We start from the raw sequence: 22,082 nt of genomic DNA, 5'->3' as shown, positions 1-22,082 counted from the left end.
AAATCCAAGGTTGGTTACCATTTCCCTTTTTTCTTTCATTATTATTGTGATTGTAATAATAAAATCACTGAAATGGGTTTTGATTTTCAATCATTAATTCTTGAGATTTCATGCCCCCCACCACCACCAGGCTTTGTTTTTGATACACAGGTTTTTTAGCGTTTCTCTTGTTCTCTTGTTCTTTCCATGGCATTTCTCTTCCTCTGCTTCTGCTGAGTTTTCGCTCTTCAAGTCAAAGGTATTTTTTATTATTATTTTTAATTACCAACAGTTTTTTTGTCTTAATTTCTGAGTAAATTGTCTCTTTTTTTTTAATGATTAGGGTACTGTTGCTATATCAACTGAATTGAAAGAGGGTTTGAAGGTTGATGTTGACAGAACCAGCAGTACATACTCTTGAAGTTGGGATGATCATGGATGGTTTTATATTTCTGTCAGAATTGGATTGTTTCTCTGGGTATGATGAGTTTGAAAGCTTCTATTGGTTTTAGTTATTTCCTAAATTAAATGTCGACTGATTGCCTTGTGATTTGACTTTTTGAGTTTCTTCTATGGTTGGAATTTTTTTCTTTTTTTTGAAGGTTGCGCTGCTTAATCTTATTACCATATCGTCGACTTGGGCTAGGGTTATTGATGTGATGGATAGTGAGGTTAGATGCTGCAACGTGGAGACCTTAAAATCATCATGGTTTTATATTCTGCATTTGACATTTCGGTTGTATTCAGTCAGGTTCAAGATTGTTTGGGTTCATTGGTGCTGGTGCTACACTTGGTCAGCTATTTGGATCGTTGTTTGCTACATCAATGGCTTGGTTGGGTCCTTGTACGTATGCTTCGGAAAATGAGATTGTTTAGTGTCTGAGTTTCTGTTTGTTTGAATTTGGTTTTAAATGATTGGTTGGTTCAATGCAATTGCAGTTTTACTTCTATTTGCTGCTTTGTTGATGGAACTAGCTGCACAGTCATCAAAAGGGATCGACAAGGATGCATCCCATCTTCCTCATGAATTATCTCCCATAAGATCAGCCATTAGTAGTGATGACTTGTTACTGTCTGTTTAGTAGTGATGACTTGTTACTGTCTCTTAGTTCATGGATAATCAATGTCCTAGTTTTGTACGAACTGTTCTTCCGGAGTGAATGCAAATTCTTGTTGTTTGTATCTGATACATTTCTTTTACCCTTTTCTTTTCTCTATGGAGCTTTCACTTCTAGTCAAAACATTTGAACAGTCTGGATGATCCACTAGTACTTTTTTAGCTTCTTAGACTACATGCTACTCACCTGTCAAGAAAAAAAAATGTATTCATGTAGGTCATATTATTTTGCATCTCTGGAAGAGTGAAAGAGCTTTTCAGGTGCTTTCATGTAGCTTATTGGGATGCTTTTGCTTTTTAGAAAAGTTGATGCTGATCAGCATAGTGAGGCTGATGGACGATCATCACCAGCTTTCAAAGTCTCTTCTCCAAAGTCTCCTTCATCCAGGATGAGGCCTCAGCTTTGGGTCATCTTAGATGGGTTTCGGCTTGTATTATCTTCAACTTATTTGTTGAATGTGTCTCTATTCCTGTGGCTGAGTGCAGTTATTTCGTCATTCTTCTATTTTCAGGTAAAATGGAACTCTGCTCCTGTTCATGTACTCTGAATTTCTAAATCACCCTTTCCAAACCAGATTTTATGATTTGACTGAACAGGAAGTAAACTAATTTAGAGAACTATCTATAATTTATCTTGCTTTTTGTTGATTTTGTTATTATTAACCATGAGAAAAGCAAGAGGGAAGAGGAAGAGTGGATTGAAAGTAAGAAAGGGATCAGACCGTGTTTTTTATACATGCACTCTGTTTCTCAGTTGGTCAGAGATAACGCTTATCCTTATCGTATAACTCAGTGGATCTCACATTATCAATTTTTTTCGGCTTTTTATTTATTTATTTATTTTGTAATCCTTATGGCTTAAAACTTAGCAACATAACTAAGTGTCGCTCCCTTCCACTCTTAACCCTTCCGATCTTGGGTATGACTGGGATTTTAATCTCAGGTTTACTGTATGACGGTTCATGCCAAGTGACTACCACTATGATAGCCAGAATATCTGCCAATTTTGCTGTCATATGCTGGCTAATTTTATTTTTTGATATCTGAAACTTGTTTCTTAAACATTTATATACCCGCATAGAATATGTACAAGTAACATGAACCAGAATAAGTAATTATTGGAGCTGGGATTCCACTACAAGTAAATTCAAATTTAGGGAGCTTAAACTTTGTAGGCTTGACTATTGATAAAAAATGATTTGATTTGTTGCCATTGCTCTAGATATGATTTATCCTCATCTATACATGAATTATGCGTATTTCCTCTCACTAATGAATCCTTGTTTTCTTTTGTAGAAAGTAACAGTAATTGCCATGACTGTTTCAAGCTCTCTTGGAAGAAGAAAATTGTTTGCCCAGATAAATAGCTTCATTGCTGTTTTTATCCTTGCTGGACAACTTACTTTAACAGTAAGCTAATAACCAAATATATTTCTTCAATGTTTTGATGTTCTGACTGGTTGTAAAACCAAGAAAATAGATAATACTTACTGGAGTTCCATTATTAAGGAAATCAGTTGCAGAATTATGATCAAATTTAACAGGCGTCTTGCTCTGATTAGTTGTTAGTGAGTTTCCCCTGAAGCAATTTTAATCTTTGTATTCCCAAGCCTCAGAGAGGGTAATTTCTGAAAATAAAATAATCTCATGGTTTGTTTGGATGTGGTGGATACAAAGAACATGCATGGTACCTTTATGCAATTGAATCTGAAATTTGTCCCTGTAAAACATGTAAAGAAGGAAGCTTCATAGAAGAATTCCGGTACCAAAATGTTTTTAGAAATGATATTCTTTTACACTAATTCAATCTTGAATCTTTAACAAATTGCATGATCTGTAGCAGAGAAATTCATTATGTCAGGTTCTGGTGGTTATTACTGTCTGTTCATTGGGATCTGCAATTACTTTCCTTAATTCTGCTTGATAAATTTCTGCAAGTAATATTTTCTGTGTTTGTGCATCTCTGGGGACAAAACTGCAGTGTTCATTGCATTTCACATTATTAGAGTTCCTGTTTATAATTTGTTGTGCTTTCGCTTATCAAATCAAACACAGGGACGCATCCTTACTTTAGCTGGGGTTACTGCAGCAATATGCTCTGCTCCGGTTGCTGCCTTCTCAAATTTGGTTGCTATTGCTGTTTGGCCAACTTGGGTAGCAGTTGCCATCTGTGAGACTGTACGGAAGGTTTGTCACCATTGGTCCCTTGCCTGCAGTGAAACAGCATTGTGGGTTGTATTTCTTTCTTTCTTCCTTTCCCAGTTATTCTATTTGAATATAATAATGCTTATGTATCCAATTATCTAGAGTATTATTTGGGTGAATGCACTTTCCTCTTAAATTGTTGAGAACACTTGGAAGTATGTCCCATTCATTTTGAGGCCTCACGGTTTGGTTTTACCCTTACTTGCGGGTGGTTACTTATGTAGTGACCAGGCCTGGAAGAGAACTTCTGTTTACTGTGGTCACTCAAGAAGAGAAATACAAAGCTAAGGTTAGTAGATGTTTCTGCACTAGTAAGTTTTATGTATCCCTGATTGAATTGGGCTATTAATACCAGATTTTGTTAACAAGCAGTAATGTCGTTGCTTACTTATCGATCTCCAATCTTTTCTCCCCTTTTGGCAGAAATTTCGTTTCATGTCTGATGTCATTTTTATGAAATCCCTTGAGACTCTTTTAGGCATGCATGAGTACACTTACCTTTGCAATTGATGCAAATAACATGGATTTCACGCATTTCTTGTTTGATATTACCATTAGATTTTGAATAATTGCTTGCATGTCTTCTACTGCATTATGTCAACCAGCACTATGTCTTACCACAGGTTTGCATAGATGTCATTGTTCAACGGCTCGGAGATGCTACAGCTGCAGGAATGTACAAACTACTATTCAGCACTCTTCATGGGAGGACATCAACTGTGTCTCTTTATGCTCTGCCTGTACGTATATAACCATCAAATTTTATAGATTAATTATTATGGTGGTTATTGATCCAACCTTTTTAATTCCAACGTAGTTCTGCACCACATCAAGTAATGCTCTGAAAATGCCATTTCATTTGTTATGATTATGTTTTTCAACCAAGAATAATGCAAGGTTTTGTTAATCGTCTTTGTGCTGCAGATCTGTTTACTTTGGATTTTTACAGCATTCCATTTAGGACAGCGGCAAGCTCAACTTGCAAAGCTCCAGGCCGTCTAAACTTTTTTAGGTTTTTGAAGAATGATTTTATGTACAGTTATTGAACAAAGGAAACAAAGATAAATAATTCCTTTGTATCATTTCCTCTTTGGGATTATAATTTTATAGGCTGATAGTTAATGGCTGGTAGAGCATGTCTCACTATGTCAAATGCATGTACGATGATGTTTCCTTGTGCTAATACTGCTCCAACTTTACTCGGTTCAAGGCATGGTAACTCGACTTCTTTAGAACACAATTCACCAGCAAAACATTGCAATTTTACTAAATGCTAAGTTGAGTTGCAGTTGGTTGATCTGTGCAGATCACAGGCAATTGTATCAGTGGAAAAAAAGTGCTGCTGTGTGGTGGTTACACAGTCGTGAATAAATTTGATTCTATCAACTTAGCTCAAGACACAAGATTGCACCTCTGAAATAGGATTTCAATCTTTGTAAGAGCTGTTCACCTGTCATCTTTTCCTCCCATCTAGCGCCAATTGGGGTGACCAAGAACCACATTATCTGTCATCATAGCGCAAAAAAACATAAAATAAAAAAGATTTGTACCTAACACCCAAGATCCCAGGCCATAAACAGGGATAGCCGTAGACATTGTCCAGGGCGGTTTTCTCGTTCGCTAGCTATCCACTGTAAAGCTCGAACATCGATTCTTTTTATGAACAGTGAACAATACCTCAACAAGAGCGTGTCCCTACTCCCAGTTAACAATGAAGTAACATTGTCGGGGAGGGATACTGAAGATTGATATTTGATAAATCCTCCAAGATTATTATTACACCTGCACTAATTCACGGAGTTTCCCAATATTAGGTACATAAGTACCATTATTGTACATTTGGATACAGGTAAAGCTTCCATTACTGCTATTAAACTGTGCTAATCGGAGTTCCTCTGCTTCACTTTTTTTCATTTATTTTAACAAAGTGCACAGGTTCCAAGCTCATCTCTAGCCATGAGCTACCATTTGCCTCCCCTGCAAGTTCCCTCGTCCCATGAAACCAGCCCTTTGCAGTTGATTGATTTGAGTTTCTCCTCGTAGCGGCTTTATCAAATGAAATTATCCTGGGTCAACATGATTCAACCAGTCAGAATGTACATCAGCAAGGTTTCAACTTTCATATGATAAAATAAGGGGGAGTATAATTATATAAATTATGCATGCTTTGTTTTGGCAATGGCTAGAAGGATAACTGAAATTAGTCCCTACCATGCATGCAAATAACTGACTTTTGTGCAGGATGATAGTCGCCCTTCAGACTTTGAGGGCACTAGAGGGTGTCAGGGCTAGATGAATCTGTGTCTCCTATTTATTTCATCAGGTTTGCTTGCGTTTCACACGTGGTCAAGGCAGGTATTAGTAATTTCACCAGATTAAAATATAATTATTTTGTTTTCACATTTTTATGGATATGCTGAATAGCGAGATGCGCTGCTAATCCATCTAGTAATGATCAGACAAAATAACCTCCAGGAGAGATCCCTTACTTTATCAGATCACAGCCTCAGAATCTTGAACTAGAAATGTTTACCTTAAATGCTTTGCAAGACAACAAAATGTTTACCTTAAATGCTTATGTTCCACGGAGGGAACAGACACGATCTTGAATCAAGTGCCTCTCCCAATCTGCCATATCTTCAAAAGCATATTCTGGTAGACTCTCAAAGGGTTCCTTCCATGGATCATTCTTGGCTAGATCATAAGTAGCTGCTCGTATCGATCTCTTACTGGGTCCACAAGGTCTCTTCGAAGTTAGTGTATCATAAGCTGTATTAAGCTGTCCCATACCAGTAGCAAAAATGACAATCAGAAAAATGTGTTCCAGTTAGCGAATCAATCAATCAAGAAATTGTATCAAAACAATCACTCTAGAAGTCCGATAATATCATGATATCCATACCAAATATAGCCCACAGTTTTGTAAGAAATCATATCAATACAAGTCCGAAATTTAAAATAATAATTTTTGACAAAAATAAATAGTAGAAGAGTTGAGAACTAACATTCATGCAACAAAACCAGAACATGTAAGCTATAGCAACAGCAGGGGCTCTTCCCAGTCCAGCTGTGCAATGTACGTACACTCTGCCTTTTCCCTCAGAAATAGCCCATTCCAACGATGAAACAGCTTTGGGTAATGCACTTCTCAAGGAATCTGGATCGAAATCTGTAGCCTGAAGAAAGAATTATATTTGCAAATTCATCCAGTTAGCACCAAGAAAACACTGGTAAAAAAATAAAACGCAGGCATGAACACATGAAAAATGGTTGAAACATATAATAACTAATTTTGGAAATTCGAGTCTTCTACATGTTTCAATTTTCAATGAGTAGCACTTTCTTACAGGCCTTCTCATATGACGGATTCCAAGTTGTTGACATCTCTGTATAATAGACAGCAAGTCAATGCCCCAATACTCGATGTCCTTGTTCTGCTGCAAGTTTAGAATGTAGGCCACATTCTCCTCATGTCTTAGATGTTCTATATCTTCAGGTTTCTGAGGTTGGGATCCCACAATCACATTATCAGTTATCAATGTGTAGTTCATACCTGAATATAGCATGTCAGTTATCGACTGAATTAAGGAACACAACACACACGGTAAGAAAACTGGAATGCATTTACCATAAAAAGTTCGGGTGCAGGGGAGCCAAAAGTGGAATGCTAATGGTGGAGCCTATACTGCAAGATACATAACTTCTTTGCAATCGTTTAGATTTTAGACTTGTGTTGATGATGGTAGTAGCTCTATCAACAAAACCAAACCTCATTTACAAACTAGTTGATATGGGTGTCTACAGTTCACACTCACACACATCTTTATCAATGATTTCTGTAGCCATTCAAAAGAATACTTGTACAGTGCGGCTTCAGACTTTTCTATTTCCAAGTTAGTCAAAAGGTTAAGCAATTTCAAAACTTGAACCTTTTATTTTAATCCCTACACCTTTAGACCCATGCATGTCGGGCTGTAATAAATAAAACTGATACAAATTTTGTATCAAAAGTCTTTCTTTTAAAAAAATGGCTGGGTCGATCCCAACCCTTTTCCATAAGATCTAGACATATATAAAATGCTTTCATTCAGCTGAAAGGTAATATAATAGCAATGATAAGTCATCTTTCTCAGAAGTGACACAGATCAGGATTATTTTTTCAAGCTTTTCCCTAAAGTGTGTCTATACAACTATTGATTTGTGATTCTCAATAACTTGCATCCGAAATTAGAGGGTGACAGTGGAAGCATTACCGTGAGCATGGTCAACTCCATTAAAAGATAGAGAGCAAAGAATTCATGGAAAAAGTAACAACCTTTTCTGTGTTAAGCTTCATACTTACGAATGAACTGACAACATAAAATTAAATAAATTAAGGATAAAAGGATGCCATCCAGATTCAGATGCTGCCTAAATTATATAGTCATTGACCATTTCAAAAAATTAAAAACCACAGAATGGGTTGTTATTGGATTACTTCAGAATTGAATTCAACAACACAACTTAAAGTATTTAGTATTATGGAAATTTCATTGTATGGCAAAAGCAAGAAGAACCCAGAAAAACATATCCGCCAACCTGCACATTCTCCTTACTTGCAATCCACCAGAGAAAAACAAACTGAAAGTATAAAAGGAACACAAAACACTGACACACAGAAACGGATGAACAAACACAGTACCAAAATCTTAGATGGAAATGAAAGATGAAGATCAAGAGCAAGAAATAATTAGGAACATGGAGGTAAAAGGGAAACTAACTAACCAAGATCATGATGATACTCGTATGGGTTCCTCATCATCCTTTTCATGGCAATATTATACTCTTACATCCTGTTTGTTGAGGTCAATGATAAGTTCTTTCCTGTGGGGTTGTCCTCAACTCCACTCCCATGACTATGAGCTGGTAACTTACAATGGATTCCAGTTCTGCCCATTTTAAAGCAACTCTTAAAGACCATAAAATTCCAGTTCTGACTATTGAGTGATTGTTTGAAAGCATGACAATTGTCGTTTTTCTTCTCGGTTACAAATATTACTGTTTGGTTGTTGATGCAGACTCTTTTTAAAATACGTTGGTAACTTTAATTGATGCAGACACCTTCTAGAATTTGATTTAAATGGATTGTGACTTAACCCATCAAGAATTTTTCTTGAAAAATCAAAATTATACATAATGATCATCATCACTTTACGTTTATAAGAAATGCAAATAAATAAAATTAAATCACAATGAAGTTGACGAAATTGATTAATTATTTGAAGAATTTGCAAATTCAATAAAAAATTTAGTATGAGAATCACTCAACCATACAAAAAATAACAAGAATGCTAATTTTTTTTCTTAAAAATAATCTTTTTAAAAAAACAAGTTTCTACAAAATAGTATTTATACTAAAAATAACTCTAAGTCCAATAGGATATCCCTAATAAAAATGGATAAACCTAATAAATAATAATAATTCTATGAACATAAATTTAATTAAAGGCTCTAATATCTCTAAAGGCCTAATAACAACTAAAAGATAAATAAAATAATAGCCTAATTAATTTAAATAAGACTAAAATCTTTTTTATGATCTATTAGAAAAATCAAAGTTTAACTTCAAATTCATGGTTTTCCCTCGTATTAATGAATTAAAAGGTTTTTCATGCATCAATGGAAATTTATGGGTGTCTATTTTCCAATGCAACTGGAATCGTATTAAAATTCTTTTTGTAGCTCAAGTTATGACCAAAACAATATCAAAAAGTCAAACTGACAAATTTGAATGTTTTTATAATGTCTAAATGACCACCTACAAGTCTTTATTGAACATGAAATAAATTAATCAAGGCTTGTACTTTATTATTTATTATCTTCTTGAAATCCACCTTAGCCTATGTGTTTCGAAGCCATTGAAAGCCTTTTTGTAGCTCTAAGTCTTGTCATTGAACCAACTGGAACCTCTAACGTATTTCTTGGTATTGTTTGGATCGCATCATTAAAAGCCTTGATTAATCCAACTAGAATTGAATTAAAATCCCTTTTATAGCTCCAATTTTTACCAAAATAGTAGAGAAAGGTCAAAAGATAGATTTGAATCTTTTTGTAATTTATGAATGTCCATCTACAAGCCTTTCTTGAATATGAATTAAATTAATCAAGACTTCATTATTTAAACATCTTATTGAAGTCCATCTTAGCACATGTTTCTTGAAAAAGTCAGATACAACCCTTTTTGAACCTTTTGGTTCTAAATTTTATCTCTAGACCAACTAGAACTTCTAACATATTTTTTAGTATTGCTTGGATTTTATCAATTGTCTTTCTTAAATTGTGGTTTAGAGGGTAAATCTTACCTAAAATGAAGGTGTAATCTCAATTTCATGCAAAGCATAAATCAGAAAACACCAGAGAATTAGAGACATGATTTTTTAATATATTATACAACCAAAAATTTATTAGCACTTTTAATATTTAAAAAAATTAGTTGAACCCGAAACGACAAATAAAATAGTGCATACACAAGGTTAATTTAGTCGTGTAATTTTTCGAGCTAAAAAATATAATTCCAACCAAATTACAGAATGCTTAATTTTTCAAATGAGATTTTAAACAACACTTCGTTTTTTTTAAAGCATCGGGGCATATGAGATGTCATCTGTATCTTTAACTTAAAAAAAAAACATTACAGTCTCATGTGCGCAGGCCTGAACTAGTAGGCCTGCACGCGATCGTATTGGGTTGATGTTTTGATTTTGCGATTGTCTATTTTTGTTATTGTATAATTAAATAAAAAATTTATTAGCACTTTTAATATTTAAAAAAATTAGTTGAACCTGAAACGGCAAATAAAATAGAACATACACAATGTTAATTTAGTCGTGTAATTTTTGGAGCTAATAATTATAATTCCAACCAAATTACAGAATACTTAATTTTCCAAATTAATAATAATAACAATAAAAACCACCTTTATATCCATAAAATAATGAGCATTGACATTTAGCCCGTTGAGCTCTCTCTCCCAAAACTACCCTCCAAAACAACCACACCATACTCTTCAAAGCTTCGACAATCCCGTAATGACAAAACAATATCAAGGGCTGTCATAATAGAAAACAAACCTTAATTTTTTTGAAAAAATTTCCCGAGCTCTACCTTCTCCGTTGAATTCAACCATCAACAACGGTTTCCTCTCTCTCTCTTTCTCTCTCTAAAAAAATAAATGAAAATACCACTTTCTCTCTGGAAATAGTCTTTCTCTTTTACTCTTCAAAACGCTCTCTCCTGCTCTCTCATTATTATAGGATTTACCATTGTTTGATTCAGTGATCGACTAAAATTAGAGAGAGAAGTGAAACTGCAAGGTGGAATGTTTGAAACCGCAATGCTGGAGTTTTTAGTGCCGGGAGATCTAGGTGACGGTGACGGCTTTGATATTTTTTATCGCGGCGTACTGGTCTTTCTTGTGGAGGTGGCAGAGATGGTGGTGGTGATTTAGGAGAATTCTTGACATGGCATTGATGATAAAGACAAGGATAGCTTACGGGTTATATTTATGTTAATCTTGATTATTATATTTTTTAAACTTTGATTTGTTCATTCGATGAGATTTTTTTTAATGTGCTGAGATAGATTTTTGTGGTTTTTAGTTTGTTTTCATGAATTCAATTTCGTGTGAATCTTGATTTTTTTTCATATGTTTTTTGGGTTTTAAATGTATAATTTTATTCTTTCTTTATTTTTATTTGATTTTTTATTGTTTTAGATAATTAGTGTTACCGTTGTAGATTGTCTGGATGCCTGAAGATTTTTTTCATGAATTTTGTGCGGGCAACGGAATCCTTTGAAAAAGTCCAATCTTTTTTCAAAAGAATAAAACAAAATAAAACTCTGATGTGCAATTGGTAGGAAAGAGGAGAAAAAAGAAAAAGAAAAAGAAGAGAAGGTTTGGAAGTGAATGAAAAGGAAGAAGAAAATGTCAGTACTGAACATGGTAATGGATAGGTGGAGGCCTCAATTAGATGCGATCCTCTCCACCTTCGTGTCCATCTACCCTCACGAAACCTCACCTCTCCTTAACTCCTCTTCCTGCTTTTTCTTCGTAATGATAATAATTAAATCTTGTTCTTCTTTTGTTTTGTTCTTTAAATCAATATCAAGAATTCATAAATTAATTTTAGTGTTTCTCGTTGCAGATTTTGAGTGCATCTTTTGTAGTGTTACCATTGCGGGATGAAGGTGCAATCTCTCTAGGTTTATCGAAGCTTCCAGCTCTCTTTATCGGATCCTTATTCCTCACCTTGATTGCTGCTCCTTTATCAACTCTCCTTTTCTCTTTCCCTAATTTCTCTAAATCCAAGGTTGGTTACCATTTCCCTTTTTTCTTTCATTATTATTGTGATTGTAATAATAAAATCACTGAAATGGGTTTTGATTTTCAATCATTAATTCTTGAGATTTCATGCCCCCCACCACCACCAGGCTTTGTTTTTGATACACAGGTTTTTTAGCGTTTCTCTTGTTCTCTTGTTCTTTCCATGGCATTTCTCTTCCTCTGCTTCTGCTGAGTTTTCGCTCTTCAAGTCAAAGGTATTTTTTATTATTATTTTTAATTACCAACAGTTTTTTTGTCTTAATTTCTGAGTAAATTGTCTCTTTTTTTTTAATGATTAGGGTACTGTTGCTATATCAACTGAATTGAAAGAGGGTTTGAAGGTTGATGTTGACAGAACCAGCAGTACATATTCTTGAAGTTGGGATGATCATGGATGGTTTTATATTTCTGTCAGAATTGGATTGTTTCTCTGGGTATGATGAGTTTGAAAGCTTCTATTGGTTTTAGTTATTTCCTAAATTAAATGTCGACTGATTGCCTTGTGATTTGACTTTTTGAGTTTCTTCTATGGTTGGAATTTTTTTCTTTTTTTTGAAGGTTGCGCTGCTTAATCTTATTACCATATCGTCGACTTGGGCTAGGGTTATTGATGTGATGGATAGTGAGGTTAGATGCTGCAACGTGGAGACCTTAAAATCATCATGGTTTTATATTATGCATTTGACATTTCGGTTGTATTCAGTCAGGTTCAAGATTGTTTGGGTTCATTGGTGCTGGTGCTACACTTGGTCAGCTATTTGGATCGTTGTTTGCTACATCAATGGCTTGGTTGGGTCCTTGTACGTATGCTTCGGAAAATGAGATTGTTTAGTGTCTGAGTTTCTGTTTGTTTGAATTTGGTTTTAAATGATTGGTTGGTTCAATGCAATTGCAGTTTTACTTCTATTTGCTGCTTTGTTGATGGAACTAGCTGCACAGTCATCAAAAGGGATCGACAAGGATGTATCCCATCTTCCTCATGAATTATCTCCCATAAGGTCAGCCATTAGTAGTGATGACTTGTTACTGTCTGTTTAGTAGTGATGACTTGTTACTGTCTCTTAGTTCATGGATAATCAATGTCCTAGTTTTGTACGAACTGTTCTTCCGGAGTGAATGCAAATTCTTGTTGTTTGTATCTGATACATTTCTTTTACCCTTTTCTTTTCTCTATGGAGCTTTCACTTCTAGTCAAAACATTTGAACAGTCTGGATGATCCACTAGTACTTTTTTAGCTTCTTAGACTACATGCTACTCACCTGTCAAGAAAAAAAAATGTATTCATGTAGGTCATATTATTTTGCATCTCTGGAAGAGTGAAAGAGCTTTTCAGGTGCTTTCATGTAGCTTATTGGGATGCTTTTGCTTTTTAGAAAAGTTGATGCTGATCAGCATAGTGAGGCTGATGGACGATCATCACCAGCTTTCAAAGTCTCTTCTCCAAAGTCTCCTTCATCCAGGATGAGGCCTCAGCTTTGGGTCATCTTAGATGGGTTTCGGCTTGTATTATCTTCAACTTATTTGTTGAATGTGTCTCTATTCCTGTGGCTGAGTGCAGTTATTTCGTTATTCTTCTATTTTCAGGTAAAATGGAACTCTGCTCCTGTTCATGTACTCTGAATTTCTAAATCACCCTTTCCAAACCAAATTTTATGATTTGACTGAACAGGAAGTAAACTAATTTAGAGAACTATCTATAATTTATCTTGCTTTTTGTTGATTTTGTTATTATTAACCATGAGAAAAGCAAGAGGGAAGAGGAAGAGTGGATTGAAAGTAAGAAAGGGATCAGACCGTGTTTTTTATACATGCATTCTGTTTCTCAGTTGGTCAGAGATAACGCTTATCCTTATCGTATAACTCAGTGGATCTCACATTATCAATTTTTTTCGGCTTTTTATTTATTTATTTATTTTGTAATCCTTATGGCTTAAAACTTAGCAACATAACTAAGTGTCGCTCCCTTCCACTCTTAACCCTTCCGATCTTGGGTATGACGGTTCATGCCAAGTGACTACCACTATGATAGCCAGAATATCTGCCAATTTTGCTGTCATATGCTGGCTAATTTTATTTTTTGATATCTGAAACTTGTTTCTTAAACATTTATATACCCGCATAGAATATGTACAAGTAACATGAACCAGAATAAGTAATTATTGGAGCTGGGATTCCACTACAAGTAAATTCAAATTTAGGGAGCTTAAACTTTGTAGGCTTGACTATTGATAAAAAATGATTTGATTTGTTGCCATTGCTCTAGATATGATTTATCCTCATCTATACATGAATTATGCGTATTTCCTCTCACTAATGAATCCTTGTTTTCTTTTGTAGAAAGTAACAGTAATTGCCATGACTGTTTCAAGCTCTCTTGGAAGAAGAAAATTGTTTGCCCAGATAAATAGCTTCATTGCTGTTTTTATCCTTGCTGGACAACTTACTTTAACAGTAAGCTAATAACCAAATATATTTCTTCAATGTTTTGATGTTCTGACTGGTTGTAAAACCAAGAAAATAGATAATACTTACTGGAGTTCCATTATTAAGGAAATCAGTTGCAGAATTATGATCAAATTTAACAGGCGTCTTGCTCTGATTAGTTGTTAGTGAGTTTCCCCTGAAGCAATTTTAATCTTTGTATTCCCAAGCCTCAGAGAGGGTAATTTCTGAAAATAAAATAATCTCATGGTTTGTTTGGATGTGGTGGATACAAAGAACATGCATGGTACCTTTATGCAATTGAATCTGAAATTTGTCCCCGTAAAAAATGTAAAGAAGGAAGCTTCATAGAAGAATTCCGGTACCAAAATGTTTTTAGAAATGATATTCTTTTACACTAATTCAATCTTGAATCTTTAACAAATTGCATGATCTGTAGCAGAGAAATTCATTATGTCAGGTTCTGGTGGTTATTACTGTCTGTTCATTGGTATCTGCAATTACTTTCCTTAAATCTGCTTGATAAATTTCTTCAAATAATATTTTCTGTGTTTGTGCATCTCTGGGGACAAAACTGCAGTGTTCATTGCATTTCACATTATTAGAGTTCCTGTTTATAATTTGTTGTGCTTTCGCTTATCAAATCAAACACAGGGACGCATCCTTACTTTAGCTGGGGTTACTGCAGCAATATGCTCTGCTCCGGTTGCTGCCTTCTCAAATTTGGTTGCTATTGCTGTTTGGCCAACTTGGGTAGCAGTTGCCATCTGTGAGACTGCACGGAAGGTTTGTCACCATTGGTCCCTTGCCTGCAGTGAAACAGCATTGTGGGTTGTATTTCTTTCTTTCTTCCTTTCCCAGTTATTCTATTTGAATATAATAATGCTTATGTATCCAATTATCTAGAGTATTATTTGGGTGAATGCACTTTCCTCTTAAATTGTTGAGAACACTTGGAAGTATGTCCCATTCATTTTGAGGCCTCACGGTTTGGTTTTAGCCTTACTTGCAGGTGGTTACTTATGTAGTGACCAGGCCTGGAAGAGAACTTCTGTTTACTGTGGTCACTCAAGAAGAGAAATACAAAGCTGAGGTTAGTAGATGTTTCTGCTCAAGTTTATTTGATTGATTATGGATCTGTGATGCAGGAAAAGAGTCCTGTTCTCTCTAAAACTAAAGTATTACTTGTACCTTTGACAACTCCTGATTTTAGCATGCCGTAAAATGTCATCACAATCACGTGCACTGTATTTGCTCTGTATTTTGGGTCACTTATCAATGTACTTGGACGAAGGGTTGGATAGGAGGAAACATTCCTTGAAAGCAAAGGTAACTTTTGTCTCTTGGATTGTGTTTGTTGTGACTAGAATATGGTCTATGAATGGCCCTCTCTCATGGACTAATTCAATATTTACAATCTAAATATGGTTGATGGTGAATCAACAAAACTCTTAAGTTGTTGGATTGGATGCTAGTTATATGATGATATCCTCAAATTAAAATATGTGCGTGGTATCCAAGACATTTGTTCTGGGCTGATCATTTTCAACTTATGAAAAAGAAATAAATTAAATAAAATTATTTAAAGCATGTTTAATTTTTTTTTCTTGTGTTAACTGCTGGTTCCTCCTTCTTTACTCAAGACTGCTCAAGGCCATCCAATGGTAAGAAAGAGATGTCTTTTTTTTTCTTGTCGTGTCATTTGACCATATGAATCAAGAATTTTCTGCAAATTTGTAGACTTTGTTTTACGACCTTTTTCATTTTTTTCATGCAGCTTGTAATTCATGGCGGTTGTATGCTGTAACAGTTGGTGAAATTGAAAGAAGGAGAGACTTACAATGGGCATTTGGTCAATTGTGATGCTTGGATGAACATCCATCTCCGTTTAGCTTTAATTTTCTTTAACCCTAATATCCTTGATCTGTTTTAGATTCCAAAATTTCCCATCTCTTTCCATTCTTTCATTTTATGTTCTTGACCCTGGCTTTTCTTGCAGGTTGCTTGATTTTTCTTTTTGGCTCTAAAAAACATTGTAACCATCTCAACTGTCTTTGATTTGAAAACTTTCTATCTTTCTCCTGTTTTTTTGACAATCTTATTTTTTTTTCTTGTGTTAACTGCTGGTTCCTCTTTCTTTACTCAAGACTGCTCAAGGCCACCCAATGGTAAGAAAGAGATGTCTGTTTTTCTTGTCGTGTCATTTGACCATATGAATCAAGAATTTTCTGCAAATTTGTAGACTTTGTTTTACGACCTTTTTCATTTTTTTCATGCAGCTTGTAATTCATGGCCCTTCTTCCAGGTGTTTTTGATACGATGGATAGACTTATTGGCTGAAGTCACAATACAAGAACTCTGAACTGTGAATTTGCTTTATTGTTTCTTCACGTGATAAATGACTAGTCTGAGCTTCAGTTTTTTTTTCTTGGCTTTTAATGTATTGTTAAACTATTGTGTCTTGTAATTAATGTTTGAAATTTATTTATCTGATTTGCGAGCCGATATCTTTACTGAAATCCTAGACGATGATGTTTTGGTCTTGCCCCCACATGTACTCGGTACTAACTGAGATAGGTGATGTTTCTATGCTTCCACTTAAGCATTTATCTTTTGAGAAGTGACATGCTCTCTTTTATTGGAACATATAGGTATAAGTGGAGTGTGAAAGAGTTGCATAAAATGCCTCATTGGTGCAATGAGCAACTTCAGCAGTTCAGCCATATGAACAAGAAGGCACTAGATCAACATGAGGTAAGTGACGAGGCCCTCCAGAAAAGGCAAGCTGAACTTGAGGCAAGTGACGAGGTACTATGGTATTGGATTTTAATGCTTAAATATCTTCTGTTTTACTTATTGTTTTTAATGTGGGATTATAATTTACTTATCTTTACTTCAACGACAAACATAAGCAGTAAAAAAGCAGACTGAGCTTGAGCTTGATGTGAAAGACCTGCTAGAGAGAATTTCAGGATATATCCAAGCCAAGGTATCAAACTCTAGCAAAGAGAAAAATGCTAATTATTTTTTGGGGATAAAGAATGTTGAATGCTTTTATTTAACATGTGCCTTGCTTTCAGGATGATGCTATGATTTAACGTGTGCTATGCTAAAATGTAAGGTATCTCCTCAACTAAAATTTTCCACATTGTTATCTAAGCTATAATTTCAGCTGATAGGGCCTCACATTAGGTTTTTATCCTCTACTTTCAATAAACTAATGCATACAAATAACATGGTAGATAATAATAAAACACAGTCTAGTAGATGAAGAATTTGCAAATAAGTAATTATAAAATTATTATTTAAGAATTATTTGGATATTTTGTTACTTAAATTAATTTGTAAGGGATTTTATACCTGCTTTTATTTGACCTAGTGTAGGGTTTGGGGGACCTATATAGGCACACATATTTTTGAGTCTTAATACTATATGCTTGTCGAGTGAAATTTGATTTTTTGTAATTTTACTTGTTTCCTTACTCTTGTGGATATCAACTCTTCTACTTTCGTTGTAGATTCCTCATAATTCATTTTATTACATCACTTTTTATCACTACTATAATCAGATAGCAACCATGATTATCGATCTGAATGTTTTGTGCTCTAGCCTTTTCAATTGTTAAGACATCTTAATAGAAAGCTTCTCCATATGGTTTCACATTTGACTTAAACACTATTGATTTTTCTTTTCCTATTTTTACTAGGTTCTTTGTCTGCTTGGCTTCTTGGATTAGTTCAGGTATTCCTCACTTGGCTTCTTGCATCATTCTTAAGTATTTACCTAAACTGTTATATGTGGAGATTTGGATGTGTCCATAAATTGATGGTGTGGTCTGCAAAACTATGAATAGTTACGATAAAAATCTCATATGTTATTTTACATGATTATCCTTATACATGTTTATGAAGCCTTAACTATATACATGTTTATAATTAGCTTACCATGCTGGCTATATATATCTCGTAAATAGAAAAGGAGATTTAGCTTACCATTTATAGCTTCCTAAGATCACTCCAGTACATGATTGAAAACTCAGTAATTAGCTGTGCTATATGTCTCTACGTGTTTTGTTAATTGATTGTTGATGTTTTCATTAGCTTGTTCTGCAAATTTGGGTTGAAAATTTTTGGTGCGACTCTTTATTGATTGCTTTTGGAATCCATGGATGGATAGTTGTGAGAAAAAGTTTCAATTTGATAATTGTGGTCGATTAGTCCCACGTGTAAAATTAAGCAAGGCTATAAAGTACCTACTTATAGTCTTTTTCCTTGATGTGATAGTTGTAAGTAACTTAAATTATTTGATCGACATGTTCTTGGATACTCGTGGAGCATTGTTTATGCCTGAGGGCTTGTCTATAAATGTAGATGCTTTTTAAAAATTTACATGAGCTAAATTGTTAGCGATGTTGATATGACTCCTGCAATGGGCTGCATGCTTATATCGTTGATTATTCTTTGTATTCTTCTACGTATTTACCTAAACCGTGATATGTGGAGATTTGAATGTGTCCATAAATTGATGGTGTGGTCTGCAAAACTATGGATAGTTACGAGATCTCATATGTTATTTTACATGATTATCCTTATACATGTTTATGAAGCCTTAACTATATACATGTTTATAATTAGCTTATCATGCTGGCTATATATATCTCGTAAATAGAAAAGGAGATTTAGCTTACCATTTATAGCTTCATAAGATCACTCCAGTACACGACTGAAAACTCAGTAATTAGCTGTGCTATATGTCTCTACGTGTTTTGTTAATTGATTGTTGATGTTTTCATTAGCTAGTTCTGCAAATTTGGGTTGAAAGTTTTTGGTGCGACTCTTTATTGATTGCTTTTGGATTCCATGGATGGATAGTTGTGAGAAAAAGTTTCAATTTGATAATTGTGGTCGATTAGTCCCACGTGTAAAATCAAGCAAGGCTATAAAGTACCTACATATAGCCTTTTTCCTTGATATGATAGTTGTAAGTAACTTAAATTATTTGATCGACATGTTCTTGGATACTTGTGGAGCATTGTTTATGCCTGAGGGCTTGTCTATAAATGTAGATGCTTTTTTAAAATTTACATGAGCTAAATTGTTAGTGATGTTGATATGACTCCTGCAATGGGCTGCATGCATATTATATCGTTGATTATTCTTCTTATTCTTCTAAGTATTTGCCTAAACCGTGATATGTGCAGATTTGGATGTGTCCATAAATTGATGGTGTGGTCTGCAAAATTATGGATAGTTACGATAAAAATCTTATATGTTATTTTACATGATGATCCTTATACATGTTTATGATGTCTTAACTATATACATGTTTATAATTAGCTTACCATACTGGCTATATATACTCTCTTAAATAGAAAAGGAGATTTAGCTTACCATGTATAGCTTCCTAAGATCACTCTAGTTCACGATTGAAAACTCAGTAATTACCTGTGCTATGTATCTCTACGTGTTTTGTTAATTGATTGTTGATGTTTTCATTAGCTTGTTCTACAAATTTGGGTTGAAAGTTTTTGGTGCGACTCTTTGTTGATTGCTTTTGGAATCCATTGATGGATAGTTGTGAGAAAAAGTTTCAATTTGATAATTGTGGTCGATTAGTCCCACGTGTAAAAGCAAGCAAGGCTATAAAGTACCTACATATAGCCTTTTTCCTTGAAGTGATGGTTGTAAGTAACTTAAATTATTTGATCGACATGTTATTGGATACTCGTGGAGCATTGTTAATGCCTGAGGGGTTGTCTATAAATGTAGATGCTTTTTAAAAATTTACATGAGCTAAATTGTTAGTGATGTTGATATGACTCCTACAATGGGCTGCATGCTTATATCGTTGATTATTCTTCTTATTCTTCTAGGTGTTTACCTAAACCGTTATATGTGGAGATTTGGATGTGTCCATAAATTGATGGTGTGGTCCGCAAAATTATTGATAGTTACGATAAAAATCTTATATGTTATTTTACATGATGATCCTTATACATGTTTATGATGCCTTAACTATATACATGTTTATAATTAACTTACCATGCTGGCTATATATATCTCGTAAATAGAAAAGGAGATTTAGCTTACCATTTATAGCTTCCTAAGATCACTCTAGTACACGATTGAAAACTCAGTAATTAGTTGTGCTATATGTCTCTACGTGTTTTGTTAATTGATTGTTGATGTTTTCATTAGCTTGTTCTGCAAATTTGGGTTGGAAGTTTTTGGTGCGACTCTTTATTGATTGCTTTTGGAATCCATGGATGGATAGTTAGAAAAAGTTTTAATTTGATAATTGTGGTCGATTAGTCCCACGTGTAAAATCAAGCAAGGCTATAAAGTAACTACATATAGCCTTTTTTCTTGATGTGATAGTTGTAAGTAACTTAAATTATTTGATCGACATGTTCTTGGATACTCGTGGAGCATTGTTTATGCCTGAGGGCTTGTCTATAAATATAGATGCTTTTTAAAAATTTACATGAGCTAAATTGTTAGTGATGTTGATATGACTCCTGCAATGGGCTGCATGCTTATATCGTTGATTATTCTTATTCTTCTAGGTATTTGCCTAAACCGTGATATGTGGAGATTTGGATGGGTCCATAAATTGATGGTGTGGTCTGCAAAATTATTGATAGTTACGATAAAAATCTTATATGTTATTTTACATGATGATTCTTATACATGTTTATGATGCCTTAACTATATACATGTTTATAATTAGCTTACCATACTCTCTTAAACAGAAAAGGAGATTTAGCTTACCATGTATAGCTTCCTAAGATCACTCTAGTTCACGATTGAAAACTCAGTAATTACCTGTGCTATATATCTCTACGTGTTTTGTTAATTGATTGTTGATGTTTTCATTAGCTTGTTCTGCAAATTTGGGTTGAAAGTTTTTGGTGCGACCCTTTATTGATTGCTTTTGGAATCCATGGATGGATAGTTGTGAGAAAAAGTTTCAATTTGATAATTGTGGTCAATTAGTCCCACGTGTAAAATCAAGCAAGGCTATAAAGTACCTACATATAGCCTTTTTCCTTGATGTGATAGTTGTAACTTAAATTATTTGATCGACATGTTCTTGGATACTCGTGGAGCATTGTTTATGCCTGAAGGCTTGTCTATAAATGTAGATGCTTTTTAAAAATTTACATGAGCTAAATTGTTAGTGATGTTGATATGACTCCTGCAATGGCTGCATGCTTATATCGCTGATTATTCTTCTTTCATAGCTGTATATCCCTTGATTATCTCTCTCGGATTTTCATTATTGTTTAGGCCTAGGATTAAGGGATCTGATTATGTTTATTAGACCCTAAAATTAAGGGATTTGATCATCCTTGTTGTGTGTGTGTGTGTGGGTGGGTGTAACTCTCTTAGTGAAAGAAACAGAAAGCATTTTAGAAATTCTCTTGTATTATCTTGTCATCAACACACTTCTTGAATACTATAAGGGTGTAGCTTAGAATAGGCTAAAATGTAAGGTATCTCCTCAACTAAGTTTCTACATATTATTACATAAGCTATGATTTCAGCTGAAAATTTCCCTCACATTAAACTAATTCATATAGGTGAGATGGCAGATAATAATAAAACATGGTCTAGAGAACACAATTATTTAAGAATTATTTGGGTATTTTATTTCCTACTTTGGTATGACCTAGTGTAGGATTTGGGGACCTGAATAGGCACCCATTTTTTCGAGTCGTAATGCTAGATGCTTGTCGAGTGAAATTTGATTTTTTGCATGTTTCCTTACTCTTGTGGATATGTCGACTTCTACTTTCCTTGTAGATTCAAGAAAGCTTCTTGTGGATTTCTAGGTTTCTTTTCTTCACTAATTGTTGGGTGATTTTTTGTTTTTGTTTTCCTTAAATCCTTTGGTAAGCTTGCGTTGCAGTCTTTTGTTTTGATATGCGTGATTTTAATCAGCATTTCAATTTTGTCTGTTGTTTCATCTGTTC

The 22,082-nt window shown here is 34.4% G+C and overlaps 2 protein-coding genes, 1 long non-coding RNA gene and 1 pseudogene across 5 annotated transcripts; 3 read left to right on the top strand and 1 right to left on the bottom strand.

Annotated features, from left to right (window-relative positions):
* Nucleotides 1-581: 581 nt before the first annotated feature.
* LOC133668562 (uncharacterized) lies at nt 582-4,510 on the top strand. 2 transcript variants are annotated; one of them, XM_062088490.1, is made up of 9 exons: nt 582-650; nt 727-823; nt 919-1,035; nt 1,403-1,608; nt 2,393-2,506; nt 3,152-3,282; nt 3,509-3,590; nt 3,925-4,041; nt 4,226-4,510. In XM_062088490.1, the coding sequence occupies exons 1-9, from the start codon at nt 639-641 to the stop codon at nt 4,301-4,303; spliced, it is 954 nt and encodes a 317-aa protein (XP_061944474.1). In that variant the 5' UTR covers nt 582-638; the 3' UTR covers nt 4,304-4,510. The 2 variants fall into 2 exon arrangements, with proteins under 2 accessions (XP_061944474.1, XP_061944475.1); XM_062088491.1 differs by having other exon boundaries at nt 919-1,045; nt 1,398-1,608.
* Nucleotides 4,511-5,052: 542 nt separating this feature from the next.
* LOC133668561 (phosphoglucan phosphatase LSF2, chloroplastic-like) lies at nt 5,053-8,264 on the bottom strand. Of its 2 annotated transcripts, none has more exons than XM_062088488.1 (5): nt 8,066-8,264; nt 6,649-6,854; nt 6,307-6,477; nt 5,868-6,080; nt 5,053-5,367 (listed from the first exon to the last, which is right to left on the bottom strand). In XM_062088488.1, the coding sequence occupies exons 1-4, from the start codon at nt 8,109-8,111 to the stop codon at nt 5,877-5,879; spliced, it is 627 nt and encodes a 208-aa protein (XP_061944472.1). In that variant the 5' UTR covers nt 8,112-8,264; the 3' UTR covers nt 5,053-5,367; nt 5,868-5,876. The 2 variants fall into 2 exon arrangements, with proteins under 2 accessions (XP_061944472.1, XP_061944473.1); XM_062088489.1 differs by having other exon boundaries at nt 6,649-6,801.
* Nucleotides 8,265-11,082: 2,818 nt separating this feature from the next.
* LOC133667991 (uncharacterized) lies at nt 11,083-15,077 on the top strand (annotated as a pseudogene).
* A 712-nt stretch (nt 15,078-15,789) lies between these two features.
* LOC133667992 (uncharacterized) lies at nt 15,790-17,397 on the top strand. Its single transcript, XR_009833613.1, has 4 exons — nt 15,790-16,274; nt 16,386-16,914; nt 17,022-17,095; nt 17,187-17,397. It is a non-coding gene; the product is annotated as an uncharacterized LOC133667992 (long non-coding RNA).
* The last annotated feature ends 4,685 nt before the right edge of the window (nt 17,398-22,082 follow it).

Source organism: Populus nigra, chromosome 11 (assembly GCF_951802175.1).
Source record: "Populus nigra chromosome 11, ddPopNigr1.1, whole genome shotgun sequence".
Taxonomy (NCBI): Eukaryota; Viridiplantae; Streptophyta; class Magnoliopsida; order Malpighiales; family Salicaceae; genus Populus; species Populus nigra.
This window is presented reverse-complemented; position numbering and strand designations above follow the sequence as displayed.

Bases quoted from the DNA above. Each gene is read 5' to 3' on its own strand.
- LOC133668561 (XM_062088488.1), bottom strand. From the start codon at position 8,111: ATGAAAAGGATGATGAGGAACCCATACGAGTATCATCATGATCTTG. The intron at 6,855-8,065 runs GTTAGTTAGTTT...TGCTATATTCAG, and splicing joins CGAGTATCATCATGATCTTG to GTATGAACTACACATTGATA. The intron at 6,081-6,306 runs GTTAGTTCTCAA...GGTATGGGACAG, and splicing joins TCTGGTTTTGTTGCATGAAT to CTTAATACAGCTTATGATAC.
- LOC133668562 (XM_062088491.1), top strand. The intron at 1,046-1,397 runs GTTACTGTCTGT...TTTGCTTTTTAG, and splicing joins GCCATTAGTAGTGATGACTT to AAAAGTTGATGCTGATCAGC. The intron at 4,042-4,225 runs GTACGTATATAA...TTTGTGCTGCAG, and splicing joins TGTCTCTTTATGCTCTGCCT to ATCTGTTTACTTTGGATTTT.